This window comes from Sceloporus occidentalis, unplaced genomic scaffold (assembly GCF_023333645.1).
Source record: "Sceloporus occidentalis isolate IW3139 unplaced genomic scaffold, rSceOcc1.0.p SCAF_6, whole genome shotgun sequence".
Lineage (NCBI taxonomy): Eukaryota > Metazoa > Chordata > Lepidosauria > Squamata > Phrynosomatidae > Sceloporus > Sceloporus occidentalis.
The window spans coordinates 67,464,481-67,477,183 of NW_028316986.1; the positions used below are offsets into that span (position 1 = coordinate 67,464,481).

The 12,703-nt window shown below is 43.2% G+C and overlaps 1 protein-coding gene across 2 annotated transcripts in view; it reads left to right on the forward strand.

Annotated features, from left to right (window-relative positions):
* The first annotated feature begins 1,466 nt into the window (after positions 1-1,466).
* The window catches only part of EGLN1 (egl-9 family hypoxia inducible factor 1), a 44,353-nt gene continuing 33,116 nt past the window's right edge, over positions 1,467-12,703 (forward strand). The window contains exon 1 of one of the 2 annotated variants that reach the window (XM_089529931.1): positions 1,467-2,752. In XM_089529931.1, coding sequence (XP_089386057.1) covers positions 1,838-2,752 — 915 coding nt within the window. In that variant the 5' untranslated portion in view covers positions 1,467-1,837. The remainder of the gene's footprint in view (positions 2,753-12,703) is intronic. The other variant, XM_089529930.1, reaches the window with a different exon arrangement.

The following is a 12,703-nucleotide window of genomic DNA, read 5'->3' on the forward strand; positions in this document are numbered from 1 at the left end:
ACTCTCAGGATGTTCTTCCTAATGTTGAGGTAGATAATCTTTTTCTCTATTTTGAACCCATTGCTCTGTGTCCTATTTTCTGGAGCAGCAGAAAACAAGCTTGCTCCCTCCTCAATATGACATCCCTTCAAATATTTAAACAGGGCTACCATATCACCTCTTAATCTTCTTTTCTCCAGGCTAAACATCTCCAGCTCCCTAAGTTGTTCCTCATAGGGCATAGTTTCCAGACCCTTCACCATTTTAGTGACCCTCCTTTGGACATGTTCCAGTTTCTCAGAAACGTCCTTTTTGAATTGTGGTGCCCAGAACTGGACGCAGTATTCCAGGTGGGGCCTGACCAAAGCAGAATAGAGTGGCACTATTACTTCCCTTGATCTAGACACTATACTTCTATGTATTGATGCAGCCTAAAATCGCATTGGCCTTTTTAGCTGCTGCATCGCACTGTTGACTCATGTTCAACCTGTGGTCTACTGGGACTCCTAGATCCCTTTCACATAGGTTCACCTTAGGACTCTGGAGACTCCATTAAATGCACCTGACGAGATAGACTGTGCTTTGTATTTGTTGTTGTGTGTGCCCAAGTCCTTTCTGTGCTTTGTATACAAAGTGCTCCTGAGAACAGGAACAAATACAAAGCACAAGCTTTGCTAAACGTCCCAGTTTTGCTTTAAAAGGCCAAAAACTCCCTCAACACACTGCAGAAATAAACCTCCTTTAACTGCCCTGGCTCAGTGCTAGGGAATTTCTCTCTCTCTTTCACTCTCTCTGAGAGCTCTGGTGCCACAATAAAAAAACCAACACTACAGTTCCCAAGATTCCCTCACACTGAGCCAGGGCAAGTTAAAGCGGTCTCAAAGTTGGATTATTCCTGCAGTGTGTTTGGGACCTTATATAAATCATGTCCAAAGAAAGAAAGAACAACCTCCCTCCAGGACCCCCTCCACTCCCCTCTACACTCATCCCTCCGTATTTGAGGCTTTGATATTTGTGGCTTTGATTATTCACAGATTTAATATGTCTTCTCTAGGAATCTCTAGGTCCTCCAGTGCAACTCTATGGTCAACTTTAACTAAAGTTGCACTGAAAGACCTCAAAGAGATTCCTAGAAAGAACCCTCCACTAGGCCTTTGTAGCTCCTCCAGTGCAGTTCAATGGTCAGTTTCTGTCGGATGTTGACCACAGAGTTGCCCTGGAGGACCTAGAGATTCCTAGAGAGGTGTCCTCTAAGGTAAAAATGTGGTGCTTTTGTTATTTGCGTATTTCCATATCCGCGACGGGGGTCTCGTGCCCCTCACCCCAGAGAATAGGGAGGGTCAAAAGTGTACTCCATGGTGCTTGCCCCGCCCTGCCAGAAAGGTCGCGCATGCGCACAGTTGCCCCTCCCTTCCCTGCCTGGCGGTTGGGGCCGAGTGTGACTGCTGGGAAGTGGTGGCGTACGTGCACAGCGGAGCCGGAGAGTGGCGGCGCAAGCTCCGCCCCTTTCGTCCCGAGGGGCGGGGCCTGGGCTCGCGCCGGCGGAAAAGCACGACGACGACGGCGGTTGGCGTCCGTCATTCTCTCCGCTCCCTTCAAGCTGAGAGGAAGGGGAGAAGGAGAGGGAGAGAAGGGAGAGCGATTGGGAGCGAGAGAGAAAGCGAGGCAGGCGCTCCTCCCTTCTCTCCCTCAGAGGCTGCCATGCGGCGGCGGCGGCGGGAGGAGTGAGCCTCTGCGGGAGGCGTGTGTGTGTCGCCCTCCGAGGGGAGGCCGCGGCGCAGCGTCTAGGAGCGGGGCGACGGCCATGATGATGATGATGATGAAGAAGAAGAAGTGAGCCTGCGGGAAGGGAGGCAGCATGGCCAATGACAGCGGCGGGGCTGGCGGCGGCGGCGGCGGCCTCAGCAATGGCGAGGGTTGTTGCGGCGGCGGCGGCGGCTGCAGCGGGGCCCTGAGCGACCGCCAGTACTGCGAGCTCTGCGGGAAGATGGAGAACCTGCTGCGCTGCGGGCGGTGCCGCAGCTCCTTCTACTGCAGCAAAGAGCACCAGCGCCAGGACTGGAAGAAGCACAAGCTGACTTGCCGGGGCGGTGGCGCTGGAGGAGGCGGCGGGGGGGACTCCCACCACCAAGGGAATAGCCGAGCTGCCAACGCTGCCGCTGTGGGAGGAGCGGGAGGGGAAGGAGCGGCGGCCAAGAAAGGGGCGGCCAAGGCGGGCACCGCCACCTCGGAGGGGACCACGAACAACCACGTTGCCAAAGAGGCCCAGGAGCAGGAAGGGGAGGAGGAGAAGGAGGCGGCGGCGGCGGTGACGGTTCCAGCCCCAGCCCCAGCCCCCTCTCGGGAGGCGGGCCTGCTCTACCGGGACAAGTCCAACCTGACGGGCGGCGGCGGCGGCGGCGGGGACGCGTCCTCGCTGCGCCCCAACGGGCAGATGAAGTCGCTGGTGCCGCAGCGGCTGGCGCTGGAGTACATCGTGCCCTGCATGAACAAGCACGGCATCTGCGTGGTGGACGAGTTCCTGGGCCAGGAGCTGGGCGGGCGGGTGGAGCGCGAGGTCCGCGCCCTGCACCTCACGGGCCGCTTCACCGACGGGCAGCTGGTCAGCCAGAAGAGCGACTCCTCGCGGGACATCCGCGGAGACAAGATCACCTGGGTGGAGGGCAAGGAGCCCGGCTGCAAGGCCGTGGGGCGGCTCATGAACAGCATGGACGACCTCATCCGCCACTGCAACGGCAAGCTGGGCGACTACAAGATCAACGGCAGGACGAAAGTGAGTGGCACCCTCCTTCCTCCTCTTCCAGGACGCCTCCCACAGCACTCTTGGATGCGGCAGCTAAAAAGGCCAAGGCAATTTTTAGGCTGCATCAACAGAGTTATTATAGTGCGTCTACTGCACTTGGGGGGGGGGGAGAGGGGAATGAAATGCACAGATATAGGATGGAGGACTCCTGGCTTAGGGAGACTGCATGTGAAGGGGATCTAGGAGTCCAAGTAGACCATAAGTTGAACACGAGTCAACAGTGCGATGCGGCAGCTAACAAGGCCAATGCGATTCTAGGCTGCATCAATAGAACTTTAGGGTCTAGATCAAGAGAAGTAATAGTGCCATTCTCCTCCCCTCCCCTTTCACAGTCCCCTAAGGGCACCTCTAAGTAGAGCGCAGGGTGAGCAGACACGTCCTCCTTTTCCAGGACACGCCCCACATCGTTTCCAACCTAACTGCAAAGGAGGACAAGACACTGTTAAATGTAGGACATTCAAGTAGAATGTAGGCTCTAACAAAATGCAGTGGCCCCTCCATATTCACTGGGGTCAGGGGTGAAGGGCCCCATGTATGTGGAAAAACAGCAAATCAAAACACTACTCTTTTTACCAGTTCTAGGGATCTCCAGGTCCTCCAGTGCAACTCTATGGTCGTCGACGTCTGCCAGAAGTTGATTGCAGAACCTGGTGCTGGAGGACTTCCAAATGGCTAGGGAAGTGTATTCCCTTGGAACTTCCAGGTTCTCCAGCACAACTCTATGGTCAGCCTCTGGCAGAGTTGCGCTGGAGGGCATAGAGATTCTCTTGTCCTCCTTTGCAGTTAGGGCAGTTGGTGACCCTGCAACCGCAGGGATATTCAGGGGTTTCACTGAGCTTTGGTGGGATCACTCTTCCTTTCCCCATCATCACAGGAACTCATTTCTTATCAAGGATTATTTTTCAGGGCACTTTAAAAATCACAGTTCACTAGATGTGGATGAATGGCAAATGGAGAAAGAGCTACTGGGAGAGAGCCTATCAAAGATTCACGTATTATTTTTGGCTATCTTAATTTATAGCAGCCTAAATACTCTGAAGGCACCAAATCCTATTGGATCTTGGAAGCTAAGCTGCTTGGCCCTGGTTAGTACTTGAATGGGAGACCCTGAAGGAATACCAGGTGCTATATGCTATATTGCAGAGGAAGGAACTGGCCAGACTACCACTGAGTATTCCTTCCCTAAGAAAACTCTTATGAAATACATGGGGTTGGCATAAGTCAACAGGCAACTTGAAGGCACATGCACACACACACAAGTATCTTAAAAGAAGCTTCGATCTAGGAAACTTTCTTCCTAGTCAGCAGGCTTTGTAGCAGTTTAAACCATCCAAAACAGACCACGCAAATGCACATAATGTTCCAAGGTCCATAAGGGAAGGATGCAGACATGACAGCATGCTTGCAGGAGTCAATAATTTCTCTGATGATTTCCCCATGCAACAAATTAATATAATGATCGTGCTACAGAGGCTCCTCTGTTACAGTGATTGAAAGGAAGACCTAGTAAATTAACGTTCTGCTTTGTAATCAAAACAAGAAAGTCATTGTGGGTGTGGTCACGGAAATAGTAAAGTGTTATTATTCAGGATGAGCAGTTTTTCTCTTGCCAGTCTGCCATTCATGGAATTATGGTCATGCTGAAGATCTTTGAAAGAAAGTTTCTGAATCATGAATGTGAAACTAGCAGTTGTACTACTCATAGTTGTTCTGATACTTCCCATGCACATCTTCATAGAATGTAAATATAGCCATTTATTTGGATGCAGTTCCCTGGTTTTTTAAAGTACTGAAAAGATTCTTGAACATTTAATAACATCAGAGTCCAACCAACAAGGGTTGTCATTAGGAAAGATGTCCTATTCTACTAATGATATAGTGCTGGATTTTTAACATTTTACTGACTATCACATAGCTCTTCATTTCAGGCTGCTGAATGTACTAGCTCTGAAATGAACCATGTGGGGGTTTGGTGGATTTTTGATGGTCTGCCTTGTGAAAATTCAAAAAATGTCAAGCTCAGAAATGTTATTGGACAGTTTATTTGGAAAGTTATTTATTTGGAATGTTAGTGGAAAGATCAGTGTATTCTGCTCTATTTACCTATATAACTGCTTTGTGCTCTTGCTCTGTGTGTGTGTGTGTGTGTGTGTGTGTGTAGCATCCAAAAAGGCAGTGCTGGTCATCAGATCAAAACATTTGATGCTATATAGGAGTACTACAATCCTACATAATAATGTAACACTCCCCTGGCACTTGGCTCATGGGAACTTCAGTGTTCAGCACCTCCTCAAGACCTGGGTTTTTTATTGCACTGTGGCAGTGTTGATAGAAGATGTTGACCACTGGACAACAAAAATACAGCTGCACTTGAGGGACTTTTGTACACATTACATTACCAGGATTTTAGCATTAGGAGACAAGTGGTTCCTATCCAGTTCTTCTACTGATCTTGGAGCCAGGGAGAAGGGTTGGGTATCATCCCTAACTACCTATTGTACTTTGAATACATTTTTGATGCTTGGTGTTATGTCAGGCAAACCTACCTTTCTGAGAAATGGGTGGGTGAGGTTTATTATTGTTTTAGAATATTTTATCCAAGGGTTTTCAAAACCAATATACAAAAAAACTGGTGTACAAAAAGTTTTCAAGGTAGTTTACATAGTAGACTAAGACAACAGCTAAAAATTTAAAATCCTTGTTTTATTTAGATACTTTAATATGCTGAAAGGGAGGGTATGACTAAAATAAAAAATATTAATTCTAGCTATAGTTTCATGTGCACTCTTAGTCTTCCTAGAGTTTGTTGTTATCAGGCAGATAGTACTGGCAGCTCCTCACTTTTGAAATTCTTAGTGTGAGAAGCTGATTGGAGGTGCTGGGGGGGCCAGAACAGAAAAAAAAAGGCCTCCCTCCAGCCCTCATCTTGTTTTTTGCTACAGGAAAGTAGCCAGTTTACTAAGGTCCAAAACACACTGCAGAAATAATCCAGTTTGAGACCGCTTTAACTACCCTGGCTCAATGCTAGGGAATCCTGGGAACTGTAGTTTTGTGACACATTTAACCTTCTCTGTCAGAGAGCTCTGGTGCCACAGTAAGGATCAGTTCCCAAAATTCCCTACAACTGCAGTTAACACAGTCTCAAACTGGATTATTTCTGCAGTGTGTTTTGGACTTAAGTAGACACAGAAAAAAATATATATAACAATAAAGGGGCTTGTAAGACTTTTAGAAATATGTTAGCTTAGCTTTGTTTGTTTGTTATGAATCAGTAGACTTCTATATTTAACCATTAAATAGTATCTACATCTACAGGATCCATTTGGATACAATTTTGTCTTGGTTCCCAAAGTGAGAGTGGTATTGTTTTTTCAGTTTTCCACTGAATCACAGCAAGATCCTCTACATCGTTGTATCATAAAACTGGACACAAACCTAAATATGTTGTTGGGTTACAATACAGGTTGAATCTCCCTTATCTAGAATTCCAAAATATTCCAAAATCCAAAATTGTCCACATGACAGCTGAGATAGTGACGGCTTTGCTTTCTGATAGTTCAATGTACACAAACTTTGTTTCATGCAGAAAATTATTTAAAAGTATTACGTATAAAATTACACAAATTACACCAGAATCTTTCCTCACAGCCATTCAGCTTGTAACCTGCAAGTGTCTTCTTGACATGACAACCCACCACTACAGTTGAATCTCCCTTTCCCAGAATTCCAGCCTCCAAAATACTCCAAAATTTATTTCATAGATGGCTGAGATAACATCTTTGTTTTCTTATGTTTCAATGCACACACATTTTGTTCAATGCACACATTTAGTAAAAATAATATGTATAAAATTTCCTTCAGGTTATGTTTATAATGTGTATACAAAACATAAATGAATTTTATGTTGACCAGACTCCCACCTCCAAGATGTAAAAGGAAATATTCAAAAATCCAAAACTCTTCTGGTCCCAAGCATTTCAGAAGGGAGACTCAGCCTGTTTCCTGGCTAGGCCAATGAAATCCACTGGGTGACCTTGGGCAAGACACATACTCTCAGCCCCAGAAAATCCTCTGATAGGTTTGCCTTAGGGTCACCATAAGTTAGAAATGACTTGAAGGCACACAACAACAACTACCACCCTGTTTTGCTTATATTCACTTTTTAAGCCAAATACAGCATTTGAAAATTTATAGATTTGTTAATATCAAAACTGTCTAGTTTCTTTGTTTCCTACCTACTAGGGGGAGCCTTTGTGATTTTCCTAACCTGGGTTCACTGTTTATTGGATTTCTGTTTTGTCACACAGAGTAGCTATTTGCTGTTGTGCAAATCGTATTGATGGTGAGGGCAGATTGCCATTTAGTGAATAGAACTGTAATTTGGTGAATGGGTTAGCTAATAAATAAAAAAGGAGTAACCACAGCCTGGAGACAGTTCCAGGTAGCAGCTGGATTTTATATCTTAAAACAAATTAGAGAACCAGCTGTTGCCTGTGTCCTTATATCAGCCAGGTACAATCTAAAGACATCCACAGATACAATCTGAAATGAGCAGAACACCTAGGAGAGCCTAATTTGCATATCTGTTGCTTCCTCCTTCATTGCATTTTAAGACTGTGAATGAAATGTCTTCAGTATCATCCAGCTCTTCCTCTCCCATCCCAGTTTAGTTTAAGAGCTTGCCTTCTGTGGAGTTCTGGAAAACTCAAAATTTGCACAGCTTTTTATGGTATTTTATTTGTTCTAATAAAGGCATTGCTCTAAAATGAATTTCAAAATCTACTTGCTGTGCCTTCTTTCCCATCCTTTATTCAATTCCCCATGTTCTTCTCTTTCCCAATATTCCATAAATATTTCAAAGGGAATATAAGAATGAGAATACCCCCTCTCTTTCTCCACAACTCCCAGCTTCTCTAATACCATTGTCTATACTGTCATCTTTCTTGTATCTTAAGAGTTGCAGCCTCTGAATGGCTTGCAGTACCTCAATGTATGTGTGTGCTTCTTTCCAAGTCATTGCTTCACAACAGGGTGTTGAACACCCACAGACCTCAAACTAATTTCAGATTAATATAAAGGGATATGGCCCCCACCAAAGAAAGTCCGCCCCACTACTTTGTAGTATCTCCAGAGGGTAGCCTGTTCTTTTTGCTGATTTTAAAACCTTTCCTGTAGTTTCTTCTGCTTGTCTGGTCTCCTCCTCCTCTCCTTGATGATTTCCCTCTCTAGGTAGTTCATAACATCTCTGTTTGACTTTCCTCTACTTTTATTTAGGTTCTTGTATGTAATACACATATTTGAGGGCAGTTAACAACAACAATACCATGTAATACAGACACTCATGTTCTAGCTTCTTTCTTTCTAAAGCTCAGCCCCTATTACTCTGTCTTCTTTTCTTTCAAAGTGAAAGGTATGTTTATTTATGCAAGTAACAAAACTTCTTGTGGCATCTTCTAAGATTTAGCCATAATATTAAATATATTAGTGTTAAAGGTGCCACAGAACCTTAATTGTGTGATGCTTCTGTGATTAGTGACTGCTTAGAACATTGTTTTCTAATTGTCAACTTGAAAGTGCTTCCTACTCCTATTCACCAAAGTCCTTCTTAAATTGACTTGCCTTATTTGGTTTTCTATTATAGTCAGCCCTCCTTTCTTAAGGTCCATTACTGTCTCTTGAATATTCACAGAGAGGCAACCTCCCTTATTTTTAATGGGCTGTGCCTCTGTGGCGCATGCCCCACATGCACTCACAGGCATGCACCCCATTCAAGCCTATGGGACTTGAATATAGGCAAGTCTCCGTTTTCATGTGGGAGGAGGGTCTGGAATGGACCTCCGCGAAAATGTAGGGCCAACTGTACTGTCCTATTCCTTTTCTTTTCGCTCAGTTTTCATACTGCATCAAGGTCTGTCTTTTCAATGGTAGGTAGTAATCCCTCATGCAGCAATAATTTAATAGCTAACTATTAGTAGTAAAAACTAGTAGTAAATAAGCTAACTATTAGTAGCAAATAGATGGATAGAAGTAGTGACTGGCATTAAATAGTTGCTGAATATTTTTGTGGATAGTGTGAGGCTGTCGTTTACTGACTGGAAGTAATCCTTATAGACTTAATTCTTAACAGACATGCATATGATTGCTCTGTTAGTGTTCAGTCAAGAAGTGATGCACAGATCATAGATGTTTCCAGGCTTGAGCACATGGGAGTTGTTGGAAGTAGCCATTCAGGAAGTGTTAGATAAAAATGTGCTGAGCATAGAGAATTTAAAACTGTTGGCTTGCAAAAATCACAGCTTTAGCAGGCCAATATGATTTCCTTGAAATGCCAAACCTTTATATGTAATGTTGGAGTAATTGGGTACATAGACGTTAGGTGGTGTATGAATAGCTTGTAATAACATTTGTGTGACTGGAAGATTGATCTATCTGAAAGGATGTTAAAATATATTTAAGTATGTTTAGGATCATATATGTGAAAGATATATGTTGCTATGTTCATTAGTTCAGTGAGCGTGTTATAAAGACCCAAGCTCAGATCAGTATTATCTTATCAAAAAGTCCACAGACATGGACTAGACCACTAATTCATACAGTCATGTTAGGCATCTAAAGCCTTAAAGTGCTGGTAGTATGACTCCCTTTTTAACTAAATTTTATGGTACAACTACAGGTTGGAATTTTATAGTTTTTCTGCTTTTTTTCTGCAAACAGGTTATGCCACTTTCTTGATAGGATGGGAACAACCTTTCCAAACCATGGTTTGACTGCTTATTGAGTCAGGTTTTTAAAATTAATGAGCATTAAAAGAATTTAAGAATTTGAAGCATATATTTATACTAATATTTTAGGTGTTATACAGAGATTAAAGAACAACTTTCCACTGGCTTGCTTTCTGTCTATGGTACAAAAATAAAAGAGGTTGGGAAAAGGACAGGGACAATTTTCATAAGTTACAGAGAGCAGGGCAAGAGACAGTATAACTGCAAATGATATGCCCATTCCCCATTGCATATGATTGCTCTATTAGCATTCAGTCAGGAAGTGAGACTCAATTTGAGGTATACCTCAGTTAGTAGATGTGTTCCTGCACATTACTTCAGCTGAAACTTTGGTCCAGAGGCAGAAATAACATGGAGAGAATTAGGATAGGTTCCTACACCACAAAAAAGAAGAGCAGTTAACATGCTTCACTGAATGTTTCATTCAAAACTAACAAATATGTTAATATGAAATGAAACAGCTAGGTCAAGTAATGCACAGTAGAGAAAATCTATGGAATCTTCTAAAATCCTTTCAGCCTTCAGGGAGCCTCCAGGGATTACTTTGTTCTTTTACTAGCCTCCATTTTTCTTATGATTTCCATTTTGATTGCCAAACTTACACATCTCTGCTTTTTTTAAAATGCTGGATGTTCTTGGTGAGACATCTTATTAGCTGTGTACACTGCTATTCATAGAATCATAGAGTTGGAAGAGACCTCAAGGGACATCAAGTCCACCCCCTTGCCATGCAGGAATACAGAGTCAGAGCACCCCCAACAGATGGCCATTCATTCTCTGTTTAAAAACCTCTAAAGAAGGAGATTCTGCCACATTCAGGGGGAGTGTGTTCCACTGTTGTACAGCTCAGTCAGGAATTCTGGAAGCAGTTGCTATTTACACAGGCTACACAGCCACAGTAGGGTTAGCTAGTGTAGAACAGCTCAAGCTTTCTTGCACTGTTTGTGGCAGAGTCCCTGGTGCAATCTGCCCAAAAATCTTGTGCTTCTCAAGCCCTTTTTAACCATCTGTCTAATGCTGATGCTTCAAAAAATAAAACAAAAATCTGCAGCTACACAGGAACTAGAGGAAAAGATGGGTCTACAACATGTGGACATATAAAGACTTTGTAAAAAGGAGCTTCTTTGTCAATGGGTTTGTTAAGTGAAATATGCCTGTACAGAAAAAGTAGTGTCTAATTATTTGAAGAGTAGGTAGTTTCCTTATTGGCTTCTTTTTGTTAAAAGGGATTTTTCTAAACTGATGTAGTAGCTTGCTTCTGTTGAATGGGCTCCCTTTGAAAAGAGGCAGAAATGTAACCTAAGGAATGTTGATGTCTTGAGAATGAAGTATGTTGACAGAGGAGGCTGTAGGGAAACATTAATATATTTTGTTCCTTGCACACCTGGCTTTAATCAAAAATGTTTTCTGAAGTTCAAAGCAAATGGTCTGGGATGTGAGAATGTGGTTTAAATAAAAATGATAATTACATGCTCTCAGCTATTAAACTCCTAAAACTTCCTTCACCTTATTTAACTGTAGACACCAGCCGTGTGTGTGTGTGTGTGTGTGTGTGTTGTTTGAACAGGATGAAACTTGACCATTTTTGACAGCACTGACAACAGTATTTCAGATTATATTTGGAAAACCTGGTCTTCCATCGGCTTTGCAAGTTTCTTGTTGACATTCCTCAGCGATGGTTGTTTTTCAAATGGTATACTGTACTTGGAATCTAACCCAGTTGGCATGTACTAATGAATAAAGGGCACGATCCAGATGAAATGATGACTGGTGGCTTTGAGGTTTTGTATAAACATTAAGCACGTGGTTGTGAAACAAGTGAGACAAAACAGCCATGTCAGTCAAGTGCTATTTTATATATAAAAATTGTTGTTTGGAAAATAACCTGTATTTTGCAAATGTAAATGAAAAACTGGTCAACCTCTCCCCCTCAATAATTAAAGATGCCTGCTTCCTTTCAAATGCCCTTTGAGGAGAGACTTAGGTAGCTATGGGCCCGAACAGACAGGTCAAAATAAAGCTGCTTTGGGTCACTTTGGAGGTATGCTATTTAAATTACACATGCATCTTAAGAGGCCAGAAGCTGTACCAAAGCTGCACTCCACTCCTTAAGACTGGGACATGGCTTTGGCACAGCTTCTGGCCTCTTAGGATGCATGCGTCATTTAAACAGCATACCTCCAAAGTGACCTGAAGCAGCTTTACTTTGGCCTGTCTGTTCAGGTCCTATATATGTTTAGCCTGGAGATGAGACGGTTAAGAAGCAATGTAATAGCCCTGTTTAAATATTTGAAAGACTGTCATACTGAAGATGAAGCAAGTTTATTTTTTGCAGCTCCAGAGAATAGCACACAGAACAATGGATTCAAACTATAGAAAGAGAAGTTCCACCTCTAGGAAGAACTTCCTGAGAGCAAGAACTGTTTGACAATGGAACACACTCTGGAGGAGTCTCTTTGGAGGTTTTAAAACAGAGGCTGGATGACCATCTGTCAAGGGGTACTTTGATTCTGTGTTCCTGCATGGCAGGGGTTTGGACTGGATGGCCCTTGTGGCCTCTTCCAGCTCTATAATTCTAAGAAAAATAGAGCACACAGGGTGAATTGTTGCCAGTTTATCATATGACTCTCCCTGTTTAGTCACATTATTAAAAGTCCAGGAGACGTTATTGCATTAGGCCAGGAAGACTGATGAAGCAGGCCTCACTGTCTTCCACTATCTTCTATGGCAACATAACTTTTCAAATAAGTCCAGTTATGTGTTTGCCTGGCTTGGCGAAGGACTCTATGGCTTCTACTATAGTATATTTTTATTTGTTTCATTTATATGCCACATTTTCCCTGTAGTAGGATCCAAGGCGATTCACTAAAAGGACCATTTAGAACCTAACAATGAAATTTTAAAACACAATTTAAAATCATCTCATTAAAATAATAGGTTAAAAACAGTAGAAAATAAAATGTAAAAACGTACAAGTTAAATATAGTAGTCTCCTTCCTATTACCCCCCTCCTCCCAAAAAAACCAGAGAGGGTGGCTGTCATTAGAGACAAAATCGTTACATTCTAGCCTTTGATTTATTAAATTTGGTCCTTTTTCTTATCTGTACATCATAGTGTACACATTCAAGTACATTTTTC